At 37.9% G+C, this 24,443-nt stretch overlaps 2 protein-coding genes, 1 non-coding gene and 1 pseudogene across 3 annotated transcripts; 1 reads left to right on the top strand and 3 right to left on the bottom strand.

Moving 5' to 3' along the window:
- Positions 1 to 516: 516 nt before the first annotated feature.
- Positions 517 to 4,999, bottom strand: LOC114820083 (uncharacterized). The gene is made up of 4 exons (XM_070808962.1): positions 4,858 to 4,999; positions 4,441 to 4,514; positions 2,034 to 4,338; positions 517 to 1,951 (listed from the first exon to the last, which is right to left on the bottom strand). Exons 3-4 carry the CDS (start codon positions 3,275 to 3,277, stop codon positions 1,645 to 1,647), a joined length of 1,551 nt encoding a protein of 516 aa, XP_070665063.1. The 5' UTR covers positions 3,278 to 4,338; positions 4,441 to 4,514; positions 4,858 to 4,999; the 3' UTR covers positions 517 to 1,644.
- Positions 3,319 to 4,317, bottom strand: LOC139190113 (uncharacterized). The gene has a single exon (XM_070809880.1). It carries the CDS (start codon positions 4,315 to 4,317, stop codon positions 3,319 to 3,321), a length of 999 nt encoding a protein of 332 aa, XP_070665981.1.
- A 2,423-nt stretch (positions 5,000 to 7,422) lies between the features above and the next one.
- On the bottom strand, positions 7,423 to 17,280 carry LOC139190112 (NAC domain-containing protein 90-like; annotated as a pseudogene).
- LOC114820291 (small nucleolar RNA Z266) lies at positions 15,687 to 15,787 on the top strand. The gene has a single exon (XR_003767782.1). It is a non-coding gene; the product is annotated as a small nucleolar RNA Z266 (small nucleolar RNA).
- Positions 17,281 to 24,443: the final 7,163 nt, after the last annotated feature.

The raw sequence follows: 24,443 nt of genomic DNA, 5'->3' as shown, positions 1-24,443 counted from the left end.
AAACTATACTTAAAGCATTCTAATTCATCATTGTTTATAATCTTTATCAGTGTAAACAAGAAGATATAGACATCTACTAATCAAGTTAATCCTCAAATATCAAAATTACCTGGTGTGAATGATCCTCACATTGGTCTCCATGTCGTGTTGATACCAGTTGTAAGCCATCTAGCCCAGAATTCCACTGAGCCATAGACAACCTGCAAGTGTTATAGAAAGGAAAAACAAATATGTCAAACCTAGACCACAATATCGAAAAATTACAGTGGAAATCTGGAATTAAAGTCAAAGGACATTGTTTTCAACAATATTATACAAATGGATGGCCAAATCAACCAAAAATTGGAAACCTAGATCATAAAACTCGAACCCAAATGAAATAGTTCAATTAAGAACATGTTTTTCATCCATATATGCGATTCAATCAAAGAAAATACAATTATTTCATTTTCCAATAAAAACATGGAAAACGGATACAAAAACAAACAAACAAGTTAGCAAATTAATGTGGTAAGGAAAATGCATATACAAAATGACGAAATTATTTAGACAAAAACACAATGAGCAAACTAAATACTGACTTACTAATAATCTAGATCACTATCGTCATCAATAGTACTGCTTGAACTATCATCACCATGACTACTATTTTCCTCATTGCTTATGTAGTCATCAGTATCTATACTACTTTCTTCATTATAATTGTAAATGAATTCATTTTCATCAATTCTAGGAAGAGCCCCAAGATCTATAATGATGGAGTCAATCTCAACTGCAACTGGATGAACATTTTCCAAGCAGTACGAAGTCAGAGTTTCATCAATGTGTTGTACTTGTGCCATATCAGGAATGTCTGATGAAGAGTTCTCTTGGTATGTCACATCATCATCACTATTATCACCCTCAGAGTTCCCCTTTTCCAGAATATCCCATACATTTCTATGTTGAATTCTTTGAATTACTTTCCAACCAGTACCTGCCTTAGGATCAGCCACATAAAACACTTGCTTCGCTTGAGTGGCAAGAATATAAGGATCATTATCATACCAACGAATGTTTGTGTTGACTGATATTAAGTGGTAGTCGCGCTTTATACTCCCTCGTCTAGAAGGGTCTGTATTGAACCAGTGGCACTTAAATAACACCACTTTATACCCCTGTCTATATAACAATTCAATGACACTAGTCAACTTTCCATAAAATTCTAGTTCTCCAGTATCGACATCTCCAGGCACATACACCCCACTATTCTGAGTGATTAATCTATCATCTCGTTCGGCAACTACAAACTTAACCCCATTCACAACACAACCTTGATATGTTTCAGCTCGCACAGCACCTCTCGCTAACTCAAACAAGTCATCATTATATAAAGGTGACTTTTCCTTTCCCAAGCTCCTCATCTAGTAATATGATGGACAATGTTATGCACAAATTATTTTAAAATAATGCAACACGTTACAATAACTACAAAGTTCGACTTACATGTTCACGAAACCAAGAAGGAAACTTATCTTTGTGTCTTTGCTCCACGTTTGAACTACTTTCACGCTTTATTATTTCCTCATGTTCCCTGCTTAATAAGTCAAATAAATATTAGAGTGGGGAAAAAAGACTACTTAAAGTAAATACAGAATATGTCACCTACTCAAGGAATGGTGTCACCTCGTCACAATTGTTGAATATAAACCACTCATCTATCTTCATGTCAGCACTAGTAAATTCAACACTTGAACTACCCATAAACGGTTTTGCAATTTGAGCAAATACAGAAAGCTTCTCTAGTTGCACGCCACCATCAATATTTCGTTCACGTCGATTAAAAGAACTTTCAACATTACGGAGATACATCCCACAAAAAGTGAGGGATTCATTTGAAAGGTATACCGCTGTAATAGATCCCTCAGGACGTGCTTTGTTCTGCACATAGCGTTTATACCTTCCCAATAGTCTGCAAAGAAATTAAAGTGTTACAATTTAAATTTACAATTTCATAAGAACAATGAGATTAAATGGGAGAATAATATTGCTACCTTTCTATAGGGTACATCCACCGAAAATTAACAGGCCCAGCAAGTATCGCTTCATCTACTAAGTGGATCATGACGTGAATCATTACATCAAAGAATGCAGGGGGAAATATTTGTTCAAGCTTGCACAATATGTACACAATATTTTCTTTCAGCCTTTCCAAGTCTACCATACACAACGTTTTGGCACATATTTGCTGAAAGAAGCTCGATAATTCAATGATCGGTTCAACCACATTTTCCGGCAAAAATTTTCGAATACCCACGGGAATAAGTCGCTGCAATAACACGTGGCAATCATGACTCTTCAATCTGGAAATCTTTTTCTCACCGACTTTCACATTTCGAGAGATACTGGCTGCATATCCATCTGGGTACTTTACCCATTTCAAAAACTCAAGGAATTCTTTTTGGAACTTTGGTTCCACGGTATAAAACGGGTGACCTTTATTCCACTTACTCCCGTCCCACTCTAACCACAAATTTTCTTTTATGCCCAAGTTCATCAAATCATTGCGAGCTTTGTGCGTGTCTTTAGATTTTCCTTCTAGGTCCAGTATTGTTCCAACAACACTATCAGAAACATTCTTCTCGATGTGCATCACATCTAAGTTATGCCTGATTTTCAACTTTGACCAATACTCCAACTCGAAGAACACACTTTTTTTCGACAAATTTCGATGCTCAGGCGTTTTCTTCATTTTCTTGTCCGGATTGTTGTCATGTTTACCCATCCGACCAAAATTTAAATTAGCAACTTGTGCTAAAATCTCTTCCCCTGAGAACTCCCGAGGTCTAGCACGATATTCAGTTCTCCCATCAAAAGAGTCTTTGTTATCCCGCCATGCATGATTCCAAGGTAGCCACCGTCGATGTCCCATGTAACAAATCTTGTCGCTGAACCTTTCTGATGTTCCGTCCTCATTACAAACAGGGCATGCATTATAGCCCTTAGTGCCCCATCCCGATAGATTTGCGTAAGCTGGAAAATCATTGATTGTCCACATCAATGCCGCACGTAAGTTAAACACATAATTAGTAGCCTTATCATATGTCGGCACACCATTTTCCCATAATTCTTTCAACTCATCAATTAACGATCGTAAATACACATCGATTTCTCTTCCAGGTGCTTTATCACCTGGGATTAGCAATGTCATAATGGAAAATTCTTTTTTCATACATCTCCAAGGCGGCAAATTATATGGAACAACCACCACAGGCCACATACTATAAGGTTTACTCATATTATTGAATGGATTAAATCCATCCGTGGCAAGGCCTAACCTCACGTTCCGAGGGCTGCTGCAAAGTCAGGATATATATTGTCAAACTCTTTCCATGCAGTTCCGTCAGCGGGATGTCGCATGACATCATCAACCCTCTTTTCCTTATGCCACATCATATCATTGGCCGTGTGCACTGACATGTACAGCCGTTGCAATCTTGGCTTAAGTGGAAAATATCGTAGCACTTTTCTCGGAATCTTTCGCTTCTTGTCCGGAGAACTCTTATGATACCTAGGCTCATTACAAACAGGACACTGATCTAACGCTTTATTTTCTTTGTAAAACAACACACAATCATACTTGCAGGCATGAATTTTTTCACACCCTAACCCTAAATCTTTCAAAATCTTATCTGCTTCATAATGTGATGGAGGCAAAACATTATCTTTCGGAAGCATCCGTTTGAAAAGTGCCATGAAATAATCATAGCATGTGTTGGACATTCCAAACATGACCTTGCCATGCATGAACTCCACAATTGCCGTTAGTACAGAGAAACCTTCACACCCAGGGTACAATTCTCGTTGAGCTTGTTTTAATAATCTCTCAAACTTTTCATGTTCTTCTCTAGGCATGCTGGACTCATCCACTTCCACATTATCATTGCTGATTGTGTTATCATCCTCCTCCAACGCATTGTTTTGACTAACATGCGTGTGTGGATGAAGATCGTTGATTACATTCATTACATGATCATTATCACTTCCTATTTCAGTAATAGGTCGCGACATTGGTTGTGGGTTTGAACAACTTGAAACAGTTCTCAATCGTTCCCCATGATGAGTCCATGTAGTATAATTGAATGACATTCCATATCTACCCAAATCTTGTTGAATTTCTCTCAATGACTTCAATCTACAGTTGTTACAATTCTGGCATGGGCACTTAGTATAACCCTCAGCGTTGACATGTTTGCTTGCACTTTTAAAAAATTTTGAAATCCCATTTAAATATTCCCTACTCACTCGATTCGGATTTCGTATCCATTCCCTGTCCATGGCATATAAAGTATCTACTCCCTGTTTACATGTTTACAAATTTAATTTTACATGCAACATTCATTAGGACCAACAATCAAACAATGAATAAGATAGGCTGAGGGTGATGGTGTAACAACATACCTTACCAAAGAAAGCAGCTAGCCTAGAATATAATCAGATTCTTCAGTATATAAGCCCAGCCTTGTAACCGCCCTCTGTATAGGAAAATTGAACAAATTTAGAGAGAGAGAGAGATATATATATATATATATATATATATATATATATATATATATATATATATATATATATATTCCAGTAAAAAAATTGAAAATAATTAAACCCTGATTCCACCAATCCATATATAGTACCCAGCCACATCCCCCACCCCGCAGAAGGTAAAACAATTGCAGATGAGAATTAGAAGGGGAAGAACCCACAATATACTCGCAAAAGAATCGAAAAAAAAAAATTAAAACCCTAAGAGAATTACACAGAAAACTGATGGGTTTATCCATCAGAAACGTAAATTGAAGATGACAATTAGGAGGGAAAAACCTTTTTTAGGATTTGACTTTGACGATGGTTTTGATTTCCACCGGAAGGAGGCTGTCGGTCTGTCTAATTGCAGCGACGGAGATGGAGGTGGAGAGGGAGAAGGATAGGGAGAAGGAATGGGACGGAGAGACTAATTCTTAATTTTTTTTCTAACTCCCCGCGTCTATGTTGATACTGCCCTTTTATCCCACGCGCGCCTCCTTTTAATTTGTTAAATAGTGTTTTCTTAAGTTTAGAATTGTGAGTGACATGCATGGTACATTCAAATAGCACTGGCTAGCAATTCGTGCATTTAAATTTTGTCTTATACTGATTTCTAATTTTAATAGAGGGTTCTGATTCGAATTTTTTTTGTTATGTATAACAAATGCACCTTTAGAGTTTATTTATACTTTCATTAAGTATAATATAAGAATTTGTGGTATCCACAAGTGTAAATATTTAAAATTGAAGATCGAGCTCATTCATTATATTCATATTGGATCAAGGAGTGTAGCTGTAAAAAATCATCAAAATCGGAGTTAAAATAACCGTTAAATCATGATTTTTCGTTTATAACCGTCAAAAAGTTTTGTCTCCTTACATGATCTCTGAATGTTTGTTTTTTGCAATTTTTGGCGTATGCGATCTCGAAACATATATAAACAAGTTTGACGGTTGGATCGTTGAAATTAGTTTCGTAGAATGTGTATCCCATGAAAATGATAGATTCACTAACACTTAGAGTTTATTTATACTTTCATTAAGTATAACATAAGAATTTGTGGTATCCACAAGTGTAAATATTTTAAATTGAAGATCGAGCTCATTCATTGTATTCATATAGGATCAAGGAGTGTAGCTGTAAAAAATCATCATTTATGTTTTTTTTTTGTTAAAAAAAAAGACTTGGTCATCAATTATGTTTTCTCAGAGTATGAGAGATTTGCGTAGAGCGAAAGATTTGAGCATAATGTGTTTGTGTTTTAAGTTGAAGGTCTTTTCAATGTTGCAGAACCACTTATATTTATAAAGGTGAATTCTGTGCTGACTGACACCTTTTTGTTGAGAGCCAGCTTTTAGCCCTTGATATGCTTATATCGTTTTATGGCTTGACAAGTGTCCTTGTCCTTGCTAGCTGAAAACAAACAAGTGTTTTTTTTGTTGTTAAAACCCTAGCTAGGTCTCATTTGTTCTTTGGTTGTTTAGTTTGTAAAAACTTAAGAGTTAGAGTGCACTCAAAGCCGTGAGCTTCCCCTCTTCCTCATTTATGAAACCCTAGCTGCCAAACCTTTCTTCATGCATTAAGCACCCAATCATTGAGAAATAGGTTTGTATTGTTTTCATGGTCTTGCTTGAAGTTTCAAATCTTCATTTAGCCTAGTTTTTTTTATTACGTTAGTTTCTTCCTTCAATCATTTGATTTGATTGGAGAAACTAACTTGTCATTTGAATCCACATTACATATCATCTTCATCATTACACCATTATGCATAGAATATGTGCCATAAGAAGATGAGCTCAAGGGATAAGGTTGCCCTCTTGTGAAGACTGATGATATCTCCATCTCATGCAGAGTAAGGTTGCACAAAGGTAAAGCCGCTTCGTAGATTAGATCTAGGAAATGAGCTGCTTGATGTGGTACCTTGTATGAATCTTATTTGCACCATTGGATTAGACTCCGTGGAGTCTCCATTTTTTTAACCTAGAGGTGGGTTTTCCGGTCAAATTTCTTATGTTCTTTATTACCTAAACTTGTCCACATATCTAATTTATTAGCATATGATACATGCATTCTATGGCTTGTTATTTGATGTGTGTTTGTGCTTAAGTTTACGTTGCATGAGTATGAATAACAAACTGAGCAGTTACTGACTAGGATAACCTATAGTAAACTAAGTTTGGTTGCTAGATTTGTGTTTGCCTAACTAACAAATCTGTACTTAGTTGACTGGTGAGTTTGACTAGTCAATCTAGCATACATATATTTATAATCGCAGGATATTCTGCATGGTACCATTTTGAAAGAGTTTGACACATTGCTCAGTAGACAAAGAAGTTGTGATTTTTACACTTTCGTTTTCTCTTTCTTTGCACTGCGCCTCTTGTTTTTGTCCTTTGAATCTCTTTTAAATTAATCAATTAAAAGGTTAGAAAAAAAATGGAGGAATGCATGGGAAAAAATAGAAATGCAAAAATGATCGAACCAAAAAAAAATTGAAGCAAACTTTTAATTGAAAAATATCAGTTTTGTGCAGTTGATATATAAATTAGTTAATAGTGAATTACTTGTATCAATTGGCCTTCAATGACAACAACAGGTGATAAATTCTAATATCACTTCTGCAAACTTTCAAGGTTATACAGAATAGTAGTCCAAGAAATTTACAAACATATGAAAGAACCCAATTGTTTGTTACAAAGGAAGCAAAAGGGATCAAGCTTAGGTTAAGCTTGTGATCAGGACATGTCTAGAACAATAGCCTTTGAATTTGGCTTTTCTTCCCCAAGTCCAGTACAAATTAACTCTACCTTAGAGCGATTAAACCCTACATAAGTACATACGAGTGATTATGATTCCACGCGCACTAGTTTATTTGCTTAGTAGCTAGACATTCTATTTAAGGATTTTGGATAACGTGGTAATACCGTACTACTTAGTATTTCTTCCTATCCACCCCTTAAAGCAAAAAAATTATCAATTGATCCAAATCCCAAATAGCTTCATTATCAACGGCCATTGGCAAAGTCCCACTTTGTTCTGGTTGAGAGGATTGAGAGCCATGGCCTCCTGAGGATGAACTCTCCGGTGAGCTTGAGTTTGTTCTCCCTTCCATATTCTGAGGGTTCCTATTCGATGTTGTCAAACCCTGATCCAGATGATCTGCAGTCTGAGCAGGAGCTGCTTGAATGTTTAAGTTAGGGTTTCTTGTGATCTCAATCCCTGGAGGTCACCTGTCAAATGCCCTAAGGCATTTCGATTTCTTGTATACTCGACATAAGCTGAATTCTTGCCTTAACTGCATGCATACATGCCAACATATATCAACAAAGGTTCTAAAAGTCGCTAGGCGCTAGTCGGGCGGCGGGCTGGGGCCTAGCGCCTAGACGGCTAGGCGGGGCCTAGGCAGGCACCTAGGCGGTCTAGGCGGATTTAAGTAAATCTATCATATTTCATGTAAATAAGTGTCTACTTCTACTTGAAATATATATAATTTCATCATAAACTACAAAATAGAATGCATATATATCATGAAGTTTTGGAACATAATGAAAACATGTGAAATAAGGATATAATGTTTGTTCATTCAAGTATGCAACAAGTCTCTTACAATTTATTGGAAAAAAACAAAATGCAAAATGAAAGTTATGTATTTTCTGTCTAAGTGAGTTGCAACCTAGGCGGGTCTAGGCGGGCTAGGCGGGTGCCTAGGTGGTCTAGGCGGGTGCCTAGGTGGTCTAGGCGGTGGGCTGGGGCCTAGGCATTAATCGGGGCGGTGGGCTGGGGCCTAGCGCCTAGGCGGGGCCTAGGTGGCGCTAGGCGGGGATTGTTAGAACAGTGATATCAACATAACAATTAATATGAATTATGAAGTATTGTTAATTAAATTGGTTTAGATGCTAATTAACTGCACTGAAAACTCAATGCCGTAAGCCATCAAAGAAGTCGCTTAAAAACTGTGTGGCCTTGTAGCTGGTGGACAAAATCATTCACTTGTAATCTCTCAAATATTATACATATACACAAACACATAAACGTCGGACAATAAATGTAGATCTTCGTCAAACTATGTCGTCAAAAAACCTATATCATTGTGTTGCAAATAATTGAATATGTGAATTTAAAAAAAAAAACGATGTTAAGTTTGAGCTAAGAAATTAATTACTACGTATGTACCGTGGGAGTAGGAGTACTAGGGTTTGGTGAGGAGGCGGCCATTGATGGTTGATTATTATCATTTGCATGAATTTCAATGGCTTTGTTTCATTCATCTTCCACTCCGTTTTCTTTCCATGGGGAGCTCTGCCAGTATAGAAAACCATGGTTCTTTTGAGGCTGATGGCACGATAGTGTTTGGAATTGGAAGAGTAAACAGTGGTTGGAGATCCTGTTGCTTTCCAATACCCAGTTGTTGTGAGTTGTCTCGGTCTCCCTCCTCGAGCTTCACTTTCTTGTCTTGGGATGAAAAAGAACCACTGCTTCGGATCTCCATGGATCGCCTCTCCGGCAGCCTCTGTTTAATTAGTAACCATAATTAATTAAAGTACATGTAAATTATATTCCCAACTATAAAATACAATAGTTGAAGCACGGCATACACTACAACAAAAATGAGCTTTGGGTACAAAACAAAGGGTACAATTGAGAATTTTGTGTCTGTTTGACAACCAAAAAGCTTAAACAGTCTCATTCCATAGAGGGCACCATCTATGGTGCCCAATGTTAAAAAAAGAAGACACAAAACAGTAATGGGCATGGAAACCGTGCTGAGTGGGGTCAGATGAGAACTTTTTTTATTGAAGATGGGCACAAAAAATATTTTGTGTCTATAAAAGTTATTTGTCAGAAGCATTGTATGTGTTTTTTTCCTTTGTCTTTACCTCCTCTAGCACACCAATAATTAAAATTTATAAAATTGTGGTAAATAATGGTTTGGAGCTGTTTACTAATGTGCAATATTTTAGCTTCAAAATAAGTTAGCAATAATGCTGTTCAAATTCATTTTTTGCGAGAGCCGAATCTCAGATTTCTCACTTACAAGTAAAGAAGAATACCGCTACACCGTAGTACTAAGTGACGTGTTTTAGATTTACAATGAATCATTTCCAGCTGCAATGAATGCATGTTAGATTCGTATATTTTTAAACAGCATTTTAGATTGTTATCTTCCTGCACGTTAGTTTTTTTTATACTTGTGATATGGTTTTTGGTTTTATAGTAAGTGTTAATTTTTTTTACTATATTAAAAGTCCTTCATGTCGTGACACATAACCAACAATTGTGCCATTAGGGTCCGTGCAAAAGTTAGTGGACAAATGAATTAATAATTATAAATTTCTTTTTATGACAAAAATGTTAGAAATTGTGTCCATTAAATATTACTAAATAATGAATCAACCTTCTTCCCTTTCGATCTTCAGATAGACAACATATTTTAATATTTATAAAATCATTTTTATGACACTTGTTTATACCATACTTGACCAATCCCGAAACTACTAAATACCGGTCAACGTTATACCGTCAAGGACCCTGAAGAGTTTCCCTCTAACCAGGAGGCCAATCACAGCGCGACACGTGTCAACATCAGAAGCCAATCACGACACGTGTCAATGTCAAAACAAAGCTAGAAACTCTCTTCTATAAAAGGAGATCATTCTCCCACAATATTTCCTAATATCATTTGTACTAAATCATTCACTAGTACTCACTAAAAAAGAGCTTGAACCCATGTACTTGTGTAAACCCTTCATAATTAATGAGAACTCCTCTACTCCACGGACGTAGCTTGATGCGTAAAATAAGTTAACACACAAAATTAAACCCTCTTTTTATCAAATGTAGTAAAGTATGTAAGTAGGGATCGTTCTAGGCCGGGGATTAGGAGGGATTGCTAAACACTTGAAAACTGACTTAAAAACATAAAAAAAAAATTTAAAACACTAAACTAGACTCAAAGAATGCAAAACTATACTTTAAAATACTTAAACAAACATAAAACTCAAAACAGCAACCTAATGACTCAAAACTGCCTAAAAACCACTTTCTGGGCAGTTTTGAGAACCTAACAAGAACTTGGACGAAGTTGGATGAAAACTTGAATCAAAACACTTAGAAACACAAATCAAAACACTTTCTAACTAATCTAAGACTTCAAAATAAAGGAGGATTTGTTTTGGACGAAAATTGAAAACAAAACAGAAACTTTAAAACAAAACAGATTGTAAAACGTTTTTGGATGAAAAGGATGGATAAAAGGCTAGTTAGGAGGTTCTTCTCCACACATGACACACTTGCAAACAAAATGATTTTCAGTTGTTCTTTCAATAAATTATGAAACTCAACACCCCAAGTTAATTAGATACGCTTAAATTAACCTTCAAGTTCTCCTTAAGTTAATGAATTGGATGGAAAAGCGCATACAACAATTCAAAGCATTCCTCAAAGGTTCCTTACGTGATGAGCACAATAAAGATACAATCAAGAATCATGAAGCACAATGAGAACTATAAGTGTTGACGAGGCATTCGTTACTATGATGAGCATGAAACTAGTGCCAAGAATTCATTCAACGCGATCGTTTTCAAGCGACCTTCACTACTTGTGATTATAAGATTGTAACTATTAGGTGAAACTCCCTCATAATCTAGCATCATATTCATGCATGAAAACTAAGCGTGCACTCTCAATCAACATACACAAATAAGTTATCAATCAAGTAGATGAACGAATTGAATCCGCAACTTATGAAATAACAACTGAATGTAATCAAATCATATTGCAAGCATGTACATGGTTTCGAATCACCCCCCAACTAAGGGGGTTTAGTTCCTCATTCTTGCAATACAAAGATACATAAAATTAGACATTAAAATCAAAGGAAAGAAAGCACCTAAAATGCTCCAACTTGGAAAGCAAGTGCATCAATGGATCTCCCTTCCTCCTTGTTGCGGCATGAAGCTTGTGGACAGATTTTTGGGTGGATTTATGGTGTAGAATGGATGGGGAATGATATGGAGGGGTTTAGGGTGAGTGTGGAAGAGTGTTTGATGGTTGGAAGGTGGTGGAGAACTAGGCAAAGAGGGTGGAAGAAGGTGGAGTGGCTGTTATGTTTTCTAGGCACTAGAATGGTGTTTTTGGGGTGTTTTGCTTCCTAGGGTGTGTATGGACGAATTTCTGTGATAAAATGATGAATATGGGGGATTGTCTTTTGCCAAGGGGTGTAAACATGTATTTATAGGCCCCAAAAACCTTAGAAAATCAGGTTAGGTTAAGGATGAAATGCATGGCAATTTGTGTGTGTGGTGTGCAATGGTCCAAGGGTGAAAATGAAGTGATGATGCAAAGTGTGAAGGGTAAAATTGAGTGGTCTTGAAGCTAGGGAGCATGAATGATTGTGTACATTGCATAGAGATGGAAAGGGAGGTGAAAATGTGTCAATAAATGGGTCAAAGGTGCAGCAACATGTGGTACACAAGGCATGGGATTCCAAATGTGAATGATGGAGCATCAATTGGTGCATGTAATGGATGTAAATGTTGTCTAAAATCTAATGAGTGAAGGGAACAAGAGGTATCAAGCAATTGAGTGTAATAATTAAATGAATTGAAGCATGAAATTAGAAATTATGTAGGGGACAAGAATGATCAAGCATGGCATGGAATCCAAAGGGAATTCTATGTGGTTTGCATGGCAAGGAATGCAAGTTGGGGTGACAGATTTTTGGGCTGTTTTCTTCATCTTTTGGACCATAATTCTTCATATTCTTGGCCTCTTTAGTTCTCAAATTCGTCCATCCACTTGGCCCATGTATTTGCTATCCATTCCAAGCCCGAAACATGCTCCAAATGCCTCCAAAATGCATCTTCTTGCATACTTTGTACTTAGAGTCTGAAAACACACGAAAATGACTTTAAACATTAAAATAACTAAGGAAACACGACATAAATGCACAAGAACAAGCCAACTAAGTCGCATAAATATGCTCCTATCATAGCTAATCTGGTTGAACCACGTACATCTTGTGTTTTCTTCCCTGTCCTTATCCATTTACATACTTATCCACACTAGTGACCGGAGCAATCCAGCGAAGGTCACAAACTTAACACTTTCTATTGTTATAAAGTCCTCACTGATTTTGTGCATCAACATTTGGCGCCGTCTGTGGGAACGACACTTATTCCCATTCTTTTAAGCTTTGTTAAGCTGGTTTTCACCATTCGTACACTGTTTTTTGACCATGAATCCTTTTCTAACATGGGGAGCGAAGGAAGCCACAACACACAGAATGACACCCTTCTTGTACCTGGTGTGAAGCAACGAAAGAAGAAACAAAAGAAGTTTGCTCTTCAGGCTAAAGTCGATGAGCTGGAGGCTCAGAACAACAAGATAGCGATGAAGAATAAGATCCTCCAAGAGCAGTATGAGAAGGTCTTCGAGATGTTCCACGAGGCTAGATATACTAAAACACACGAGCTCATCACCCCTGTGAAACTCAACCATCAACTGGGTGCCCTCCAACACGGAGGGTCATTTGCCATTGACATGGGTATTCCTGTTGAGGAGCGAGCTGCTAATCAAAATGGCGGCCAACATGAGACTTCTATCAACCCAACTGCTTCGACCCAAACCAGGAGGAGTGGAGGAAGACACCTCCTTACAGAAGGAGTGGAAGGATCGAAAGCTGTCTTTCGCAACTATCGAGACTTCCTAAAGCAACGTCGAGACAATCCCATCCATGTAAGCTTGAAGATCAATGACCCAAGGGTCTCTGAAAGACTCGGTCCCCTCCTATGTCCCAGGCCAGCTACTAATTTGGGGAAGGGGCAACAAGTCTTAGAGAAACACGAAGGTATAAGGGACTCAGAGATGTTTCGACAGACATACCTTGGAAGTCAGTACGGCGAGTCCAGGGAAAAATCACATGCTCTTGATCAAACCTTCCTACTTCCAAGAGGAGATGGAGATTTACGAAAGAAAACTTTAGTGGTACATGACTCCACTCAGGACCCTGTTATCCTACAACTCCTTAAGAAAGTAAACAAGTTGAAGGTCGAACGACAAGCTGAGATACCTGATTGGAACCAACCTAGGCCTGGCCCTCTTACAAGGAGGATCCTTAACACCTACCTCCAAGCAAAGACAAAGAAAAAGCTTGGCTTGCATGTCAAGAAGTTGATATTTGAAAATATAGAATTCAAGTTATGTGAATGCTTTGACGTCAAATATGAACATTCCCAACCCGGAAAATTCATATAGGATAATGCATGCATCCATGCATTTCTGTTTAAATAGTGTTGACACTCATTCTTATTTTCTACATGTTTTTATTAATTTTGTATCATTAATTTTTTTTCAATTCATTCTATTTAATGATCACATATTAAAAATATGTGTGAAAAATAAAAATAAATATGTCGGTAATACTATGTACACTTTTGTTTTATTTCGAGTTCTTTTTCTTTTTCTTTATTTTCAAGACTTGGTCAAAAGTTATGTCTTTTTGTCTAAAAAAAAGAGACTTTGTGATCAGTTTTTGCTGCTAAAAAAATTGGTCATCGTTTACTTCTGACTAAATTGATGTGAGGACTATCATCATTAGGTCCTATACGACGCGGGAAATGAATAATCAATTGTACAATTGACCTCTACATAACAGAATGTTGACCTTAATTTAATTCGTTCTATTTTAATTTGTTAATTACTTGTGAAATTTCGAGGACATTCACCCTTATCCTTAATCAACTCAAAAATAATATTTCTAATTAGGTTAATTAGTCATATATAATAATTAGTAAAACATGTGTGGAATTGAACATCTCAGTCAGATAATTTCAAGTCAAACAACTAAGCTATTGTCGGCTGGCGTATATTAAGGGAAAAAAATTACGAGTTTAAACTAGCTAGCATTTAATCAGACAAAAAACATGCTACGTTAGTCAAAGAACTTGATTTTTATTTTTATTTTTTACAAACGATATTATATGCATTAAGGGAGAGGAGGTGGGTTTAGCCTCACAATGTGCTAACAATAATGTGATTTAAAGTTGCCTTTGGCAAAAATCGATTCTAAGACCTCTCACTTACAAGTGAAGAGGAATACCATTAGACCGTAGTACTAAGTGGCGGATTCTTTACTTTGTTAAGAGTTTTTCTTAAAATAAAATTAGGAAACCGTTATTGACAATCTCCTTAGCCATATACTTTAGTATGTTGAAGTGGAAAGACTTTTTAATATGACGGGAACACAGTCCAATACAACAGTGTTATAATACAAGTAGTTGAATTTTTTTTTCAAATATTCAACCACTTATATTAAGATTTGATGTACTAGGCCGTGTTTTAGACACGCTAATAAATTTCTCGTTGAAGTGCTAACATTCATATTATTCTTTAAGCTATAGATGATAATTGGGCTGACACCACCGACTTCAAATGAAATTCTAAACTTGTTTGGCCCAAAATCTCTAACATCTCATCCCAACAAAAGTTGGAAATTATAACATTTTGGGCCTCACTCAAATTCCAAGTCTTTGGGTCTTCTGCTACTCACAACCAAAAAGCCCAACCAACACACAAGAAAATGAACAAAGGCCGCATCCCCTATATATTCCCACCTTCCGCTCCTCATCCGCTTCCTCTGCCCTCTTGGGCATTTGGGTTTTCTGGTTTCTTCCATTCAAATTCTGCAACTTTTAATCTAAATGCTTGTTCTGCAATATTTGTTTGTTCTTGTTAAGCGTGGCCCTTAAGATCGTCTCCCCTTTTTACCCATGGAAGCGTTTTGAGTCATAGCTGCGCAATAGTGAAAAACTCCATCGGGGAGGGTCTCTTTAGGGTTTTCCTTCTGAAACCCTCCTCTCCTCCCACCTGGGTTTTCTGAGGCATTGCTCTGTTTTCCTTTTGGGTTTTGGAGCTCTTTTTCCCCATTTTTCTTGAAACCCTAAGGCAGATAGTTTCCATGCTATTTGATTCTGGGTGTTTCAGTCAATTGGGGTGCTTCTGGACCATTTGGTGAACTGTTAATTTGTAAATGTCTCGATCTTGGGTGGGTAACATTTTAAATTTGAATCCTATTTGGGTTTTTTTTGCAATTTTTTTTTATGAACTTGTTTGAGTTTGAAGTGGGATTTGGCAAGAGTGATGATTCAATTAGATGTGTGAAAAAAGGAAATCTTTTTTCATGAACTCAATTATTTGAGGCATTTGGATTTGTCTGACTTGCTTTGCATCATTTATATATATTGTTTATTGCTGTAATTAGTTCACTAAACCTTCAAATTAGCAATTTAATTTGGAAGTGGGATTTGGCAAGAGTGATGATTCAATTTGATGTGTGAAAAGAGGAGAAATACTTTTCTTTTCTTTTTTTAAATTTATTTTTATGAACTCAATTATTTGAGGCATTTGGATTTGTCTGACTTAGGGCTAGGCACGGGCCGGGGCGAGCCGGGCCGAACCTAAGTTTGTAGGAACCGGAGCTTAAACGAAACGGGCCGGGACGGGGTGGGGATTGGATTTTCTTGTATAGGAACCAGACATTACCCGGCCCGGTTAAAACGGGCCGGTTCGGGCGGGTCCACAGGTACCCATTTTTTCTTTTAGCCATAGAAGGGACGACCTCGTTGAGGTCGTCTTCCCCACCACATACGAGAACAAGCAGCACAGCTGCACAGCAAGCAATAAATGAAAGCCCAGATGCAAAAACAACAAATCAAACCCCTTTAATCATGCACACAGACAAAACCAACCACCAAACAATGATCAAAACATCAAAATTGAAAAGAAACAACAATCAACATATAAACAGGAAAAAAAAAAAACAGAACAGAACCCAGAACTCGCAAGGATGATACTGTCCTCGATAGTGGTGGTGGGTGGTGGTTGTCGCGCCGGCGATAGTGGTGGTGGGTGGTGGGTGGTGGTTGTCGCGTCATCTTCGTCGATCTGGAGCCCACCATCATCGACGAGCTCGCTATCGTCGTCGCGCCATCATCGTCCATCTTCTATCTCTGTTATCCCTTAGGTCCCTCGGAGCATCTCCGATCTGAATTCTGGAGCCTCATGTCATCGTCGACGCCATCTTCGACGACCGGAGTCGGGAGACAGAGACATCAAGTTGGGATTAGGAGAGATGAGCGAGAGAGATAGGAACAATGGTGGAAACGGTGGGAATGGTGGAGAGATGAGCGTCGTCCTGACAAATTGAGTGGAGGACTCGAGAGGACTCTGACAGAACGAATCAGACAAATTGAGAGAGAAATGGATCAATTGTCGTCGGATTCAAGCATCGCCGACACCGCCTCAGTGTAAACCCTACTTCTCAGGCCCACCTCGCAGTACCCTAGCTCATCGACGGCGAAGCCTCAGTGTAAACCCTAGATCGAGGTCTGATGATGATGGTGGCGGCGATAAAGGAGATTCAAGGAGATTTTGCATGTTGGAAGGTTGAAGGAGATTCAAGGATGAGAGATCGAGAGAATGGAAAGTTGAGGAAGTGAGTCTGAGAATAAGAGTCTTGGGAGTCTCGGACAAGAATAAGAGAGAGAGAGAGAGAGAAGGTGAAATCAATGGTAGGAAATCAACGTAGGAAATCAAGGTAGGAATCAACGGTCCGGGCCGGGGGCCCGTATTTTCCCATTTCTGTACCCGCCCCGCCCCGCCCCGCCCCCTTTTGAATTTACAATATCTGTACTCGCCCCGTACTCGTCCCGTACCCGCATTACCCGCCCCTACCCGCGGGTTCAGGACCCGTTTGCCCAGCCCTAGTCTGACTAGCCTTTCATCACTATCTATCTAGTTCCTCACTAAAATTTGCATTATTTGTCTTAATTAATTGTTGGGTAAATTACAAAAAACTACCGTAATTATTAGTTTCACGACACTTTTATACCTCATCTTTTAAAATTAACAATGTCGTACTTTATCTTACGAATTTGTGCCAATGTCAAACCTTAGTTAGTTTTTTTGTTAATTTTTCAGTGAAGTTCTAACGTGGTTGGAGACGGGATCTATTTTTTATTAAAAAATTAATTAAATATTTAAAAAAATTAATTAATTATTATAAAATAAAAAATAAAAAACCAAAAAAACCCATCAACTTGGGTGCCCCTTCCTCAAAAACCCAGATCCCTTTCTCTCCCACCCAACCTTTATCTCTCCTCTCTATTTTTGTCTCGCCTCTCTCTTCTCTCCCTACAAGGCTGTAACCTGCATCCTTAAAATCTCAGAACCCAGAAACACTTCCCACCCGTCCCCCCAACCTTCCTTCACCATCCACCCTCTTCGATGCCAAAGAGACCGACGATGGCTTCACCTACAACTCCTCAAGCTAGCCCTGTTCATGTCGAGGAATCAGGGTCGATGATGTTGATGTCTTCCTCATGAAGAGATTGAAGGCTCTAATCAACTGATTCACGTGCACGGACGGAAAGCTAGACCTGGCGAGCCCGAGATGGTTCGTGAGCTTGGCGGCAGCAATTGGAGAGAAAATGAGGAGGATGAGGTGAAGAGAGAGAAAGGTGATGAGGTAAGGGATGAGAGAATTCGTGCATTCCATGGCTTGTAAGTCTGCGTTTTGGAGAGAGAAAGAGAGAAAGAGAAATGAGAGAGGAGAGAAAGGGATCTGGGTTTCCGATGCACCTTCTCAAACCTCGTCCATTTTCTGAAACTTGATTATCGAAATTGAGGGTTTGGGTGTGTAGGACGGGAAAAGGATCTGGGTGTGTGTAGGAGGGTGATGGGTGTGTAGGAGGGGAAAGGGATCTAGGTGTGGGTTTGGTTTTTTGTTTTTTTGTTTTTTTTTGTTTTTTGGTGTGGGATCTGGGTGTGGGCTTGGTTTTTTTGGTTTCTTCAATGGGGTGGTGAAGATGGAGGAAGAGAGGCGATGGTGGGGTGGTGAAGGAAGGTTGGGTATGGAGGGACCAAGGGAGGGATGGGTCGGATTGAGAGGTTGTGGTGAGGGAAGGACGAGTGCAAGTGGGGAGATGGACGAAGGAGGGAGACCGTATCCCAGAGAGAAGAGAGAGAGAGGGTGACGGAGGAAGGTTGAGGGGACGGGGGAGGGTTTGGCAGCTGTCGAAGAGAAAAAGAAAAAAGGTTGGTTCGGGTGGAGGAAAGGGAAGGCCGGATCCCTTAGGCCATTTTTTTTATTTTTTTAGTTTTTTAATTTTTAGTTTTTAAATATTTAATTAATTTTTTAATAAAAAATGGGTCCCGTCTCTAGCCATGTCAGCACTTAACTGAAAAATTAACACAAAAACTGACAGAGGTCTGACATTGGCACAAATTTGTAAGATGAGATATGACATTGTCAATTTTAAAAGATGAGGTATAAAAGTGTCGTGACACCAATAGTTGAGGTAGTTTTTTGTCATTACCCTTAATTGTTTCTTTTGGCATAAACTTTGAAGTGGGAACAACCTTTTTTTGTGTTCCTTGATTCGTGCAGTTGTTGAATTTTCATTTGTTGTTTGTAAAGTGTTGGATTTCGATCAATTTGTCCTATGAGTGCTCAGGATTATTGCCAAATTGCTACTTCAATCACGAAATATTTTTCAGTATGACAGGAATACGAGATTGTACATTACGTGTCACTATATAAATGGTGAGATATGTGTATTAAAAAGTTAATAATTTAAATATTAAATTTTGGGTTAATCTTAGTTTACCACCCTAAAGTTTCGTGGTTTTCAACATTTGGTATATAAAGTTTATTTTCATCCTAGAGTCATACCTCAAGTCTTAATTTTAGAACAGTTTAATACATTCGTTAAGTTTTTCGTTAACTGATGATGTGGTGCCCACGTGGACAATAATTGAGCGCCACGTGTCAAATATGGGCCCACTTCAATATTAAAAAATACAAAAACACAAAAAAAAAAACCTCACCCGTCTTCTACCTCCCCTAACCCCTTGCAACTTGTACCCAACCCCCTTCCTTCCGTTTTCTATGCCATCGTTTCGGTCGCCAACGACCCCCGCAACAAGAAGTAGAAGACCAAAACCCCCGTCGTGAAGCCCCCTCCCACACTTTCCTTCACCACCCTTTTTCTCTCCTTTCTCTCTGGGCAACCTACAATATGAAGTGCAGGAACCCCCACTTTCCTTTCTTCACTCCTGCGACATGCATCTACGCCTCCTCAACTTCGATCTTCGGCAACCCTGATTCTTCTCGTCCCTTCACCAATAGAAATTAGGTTTTTTTTTTCCTTTCTGAAGCAGCGGAGAGAGATATGGGTAGAAATTAGGGTTTTACAAATTATAATTTGAGTGTGTTAAATGAGACGGTAGATTGCAGGTTGCAAAGAGGGATTTGAGAGAGAGAGTGGGGAATGGGGTAGAAATTGTGGTAGGAGGAGAAATATCCACATGGGTTAGGCTTGTAGGGATTTTAGAAAGATAAGCGGATGGGGAAGAAATTACAGAGGGAAGAAGGAAGGTGGGGGAAAGTTGGGGGAGACTGGTGGTGAAGGAAGGCTGGTGGAGAGGGTGCGGGTTACAGAGGGAAGAAGGAAGGGAAAAAGGTTGGGGGAGAAGACGAGTGGGTTTTCCTTTTATTTTTTGTATTTTTTATAATTTATTAATATTGAAGTGGGCCCATATTGACACGTGGTGCTTAGTTATTGTCCACGTGGACGCCATGTTATCAGTTAACAGAAGTTCTAACGGAAAACTTAACGTATGTATGAAACTGTCCCAAAATTAAGACTTGAGGTATGATTCTGGGATAGAAAAAACTTCATATACCAAATGTTGAAAACCACGAAACTTCAAGGTAGTAAACCGAGATTAGCCCAAAAAAATTTCACCATTTATATAAAAACACGTATGGTACCACTTGTGTTTCCGTCACACTGAAAAACTTCTCTTCAATCACAAAGAGAGGAACACGGTTGTTAAAGTTTATGGCTAATGTCAGAATGCAACCAATTATTTACTTATATTAGAAGAGGGAATTGGATGAGGGCATATTTATCCCGAACTTGTATAGAATTGTTAATTTTATCTATGAATTTTGGTTTTAGCCGATTAGACTTTTATAGTTAGTCATTTGTCTTAAAATTTAATCGAGTACTTCTGAATTTTTATAAATAGCTAATTCTCTCGAATGTTATATTTTACAATTTTTCATACAATTTTTTATCCGAACTTGTATGGAACTAACAATTTTCATCGTGAACTTTTATAATTAGTTAAATTACTACTTTAAGTTTTATAATTAGTCAAATTTCCTCCTAAATTCTAATTATATCTATATCTAATTACCCTAAATTTCTATAAATAGCCAATTCTCTCTTAATCTTAATTAGTAAAAAACTGAATGAAGAATTTTAAAATTTAATGTAAGAGAAAATTGACTATTTAATTTTTTTTTAAATAATTGGCTAAAATTAAAGTTCACCAAAGAAATTTGTTAATAAAAAAAATTGACTAAAATTAAATTTGTATGGATTTGGCAAAAACATAAGCAAATTCAACATCAAAATATAGAACTATAATCCAAAATAAAAAAAAAATTAATTTGGTAATATATAAAAAAATTTCCCCCAATTAATCTTGGCATTATAAAAACACCACAATTCTTGACCAACCAAAAGCAGAAATCGAAATTACCAAAAAATACTCGACGTTTTTGTAAAATTCTCGATCGATCAATCAAGAAACTCTATCTTGCTCCAAATCGCATTCTTAACCTGACGCAAATCCCTACCTTTAAGCGTCATCCCCACATCTTCCAGCACCGAGAACATCGTCCTATCTGACACCCCCGACCCCCTCGCCACCAGCTCGTGCGGTGGCATCATCTCATCATCTACCCCGTCCTCGTCGTCTACCACATCAACCAAACTGTCATTTCTGCAGTGCTTCTCCACCGATCGGGACAGGATCGGCACCATCATCAGGGCTGAGCTCTGGAGCTTTCTCAAATTTGGAACCGACTGGGATTGCGATTGGGACGGCGAAAGTCTTGGAATTGAAGGGATGAGCTTCGATGACAACGAAATTGTCGGCTTCTGATACAACACTTATGCTGATTGACCAGGTTTCGGAAGGACCGCGAGTATTCTAGAGTTGACGTGGCGAGTCAGACTGAGGCGGGGGTTTGGGGCGTCGACAGCGGGCTCAGTGAAATCAATGGTCCAGAAAACCTTAACCTCATTGAGCTCATCGCCGACGACGGCGGACGAGGGCGGAGAGAAGGAGAAGAGGCCAAGCAACCGATCCAACGACGGCGATCGCTGGTTGCAGGAGCTGATGGAGTCCATGGTTGAGATTCTTTTTCTGGGTGAGGGGGTGGGGAATAAAAAAGGGGGGAAATGAGGAGATTTATGGGTTTCGATGTGGCGGAGGGATGTGGAGTTTGGTGGAAATTGAATAGAAGAAAAGAGAAGGAAGGGCGGGCCCTTAAAAATGTTGGGGGGTGGGAGTTGCTTTCGGGGAAAAAGGATGTGGTGGGCGATGGTTCTTGGGAGTTTGGAGGTTTAAGTTTTGTAGGCCTAAAGGATGTCGCATCTATGTCCAAAACGGTATCTTCGATTCTTTTTCTTTGTATGTGTTAGAAATAGGAGAGTGAATTTGATGTTGTGATTTAATAATGTAATATTATGTAGAAATAATTTAGGGTAATTCTTAGCTTACCTATAGGGTGGGCAAACGGGTCATGAATATGGGGATCGAGACGGATCCATGCGGTTTGGAATGGGTACGAGGTGGATCCCAAAACTTTTAACACGGAATGGACCAGGATAGGGTGAGTCCACAAAATTAGCAAGGCAGGGCAGGTCTAAAAATTTGGGAAACGAAGACTTGGCCCGAACCATTTCCACTCCTGTCCTATCACAGACTCTCTTTCTCTATCTCAAAATTGCATCACTTTAGACACTCAATCCTTTCTTCGACCAAAAAGAAAACACTAAGTCTCTTTCTCTCTCTCGCTTCCAGAGCCCACCACATATCCGCTTCAGTGTTTGACACTGTCTTGAGAATCTTCTTATTGTCTTTGCTCTTCTAAAATAGGTGGACTTACACTTATGTGATGGTAGTTACGCCCCTAACATGTGGTATGAAACTAAGCTTTACATTGATGCTTATGATGGTTAACCATGATTTTGTTCAAGTTTCTTCACTCAACTATGAATGAGTTTGTTCTTTTGTTTTTTGGTGACATTGTTAGGGAGTTTAATTATTTTTCTTTTAATAAACTATTTTTAAATTTAGGTGATTAGGGCAATTCCAAAATTTATATTCTTTGTTGAATTATCTACTACAAATATTTATTATCTACATTTGGTTTGTGATTCTCACATATACATTCAATAAGCAATTATACCATTATTTAAGGGTGAGCATTTAAAACCATATAATTGAAACTGAGCTGGAATTGTTACATACAGTCAACATTCTGCATTCATGATACTCTCGGGTTACTTGCTTAGTTTAAGTTTTGTTCAGTTTTGATTGATAAAACTTCCAATTTCATCTTGAAATCGATTCGTATCCCATTAAGCATGATTAGTGCGGTATCCATTGGTGGGAACTAACTAATGTCGTACTGAATGATTGAAAAGTAAATATATAGTAACAACCGGCGCACATACTATGCATGTGCAACTAGCTTCATGTATCACTTGCATTCGGGATTCAAATTACAATCCCTAAATCTTTGTTTTTTCTTTCTTGTGTAAAGCCATGGAGATGCATCTAAAAAAAAAAAAAAACACAAATTAGGAGAAAAAAATGTGCAAAAAGTACAAATTTGCAATAAGGTCACCGAAGTACAAAAAGTACAAATTAAGAGAACCAATTACTGAGATTCTACCTTGAAACAATCTATGAGATATGAGAGAGTTTCCCTTTTTACTCTCATCCGCAAGTTGCCTTATGCTGAATATGAAGTTGTTGTCCATCAGAAGGAAAAAAAAAAAAAAAAAAAGGCAGTAAAATGAACAACAATTAATTAAAATATAAATGTCATATATATTTGTTACAAGAGCGGATCAACTAATTGTAGTAAATACTGGAATCAGCTTGAGCTCAATATCGAGTTGGATGTTTTTAAGTTTGCTCGAGCTCGGCTCGTACAAGAAGCAAGTCAGGTCTTTAGTCCAAACTAGAAAATTGTGCCCGCACGTTGTTGCGGGAGCGAAAATCCAACTATAGAACATGTTCTAAAAAGTATAAATGCATAGAAATCCAAACTAATACTATTTACACAAAGATAATGTAGTGAATATTTTTTACAGGCCAGTGTCTAGATTTATACATTTTATACAAAAAAAAAAAAAAAAAATTAGCAAACACTTTGTCATTGACATACATAAATGGTTAATCAGAGATATTCCCCCTTGGCAGTCATCCTAGTTCTTGATTCACATCAATAATTGCAGATAGAAGATTTGAAAACATTAGATTGTCCTTGTACACAAAAAATTGGGGAACTGATCTTACAATGGCCTATTCACATGCAAAAAATATGGAGAAGCACTGTTCTGGTTTGAACAATGCTTGTACACAAAAAATATAAATGCATAGAAATCCAAACTAATACTATTTATACAAAGATAATGTAGCAAATATTTGTTACATGCCAGTGTCTAGATTTATACATTTTATACAAAAAAAAAAAAAAAAAACATTAGCAAACACTTTGTCATTGACATACATAAATGGTTAATATGATATTACCTCTTGGCAGTCATCCTAGTTCTTGATTCACATCAGTAGTTGCAGATAAAATATTTGAAAACATTAAATTGTCCTTGCACACAAAAAATTGGGGAACCGATCTTACAATGGCCTATTCACATGCAAAAAATGTGGAGAAGCATTGTTCTCATTCGAACAACAGATGATAACATTGTTTTGTACAACAGAAAAAGTTTGT

The sequence above is a fragment of the Malus domestica genome, chromosome 12 (genome assembly GCF_042453785.1).
Source record: "Malus domestica chromosome 12, GDT2T_hap1".
Classification (NCBI taxonomy): domain Eukaryota; kingdom Viridiplantae; phylum Streptophyta; class Magnoliopsida; order Rosales; family Rosaceae; genus Malus; species Malus domestica.
This window is presented reverse-complemented; position numbering and strand designations above follow the sequence as displayed.

What these genes read in the sequence shown, in the direction of transcription:
- LOC114820083 (XM_070808962.1), bottom strand. Translation starts at nt 3,277, where the DNA reads ATGAGTAAACCTTATAGTATGTGGCCTGTGGTGGTTGTTCCATATAAT. An exon ending in TGGATGTACCCTATAGAAAG is followed by an intron (nt 1,952 to 2,033) that starts GTAGCAATATTA and finishes ATTTCTTTGCAG; the next exon opens with ACTATTGGGAAGGTATAAAC.
- LOC139190113 (XM_070809880.1), bottom strand. Translation starts at nt 4,317, where the DNA reads ATGGACAGGGAATGGATACGAAATCCGAATCGAGTGAGTAGGGAATAT.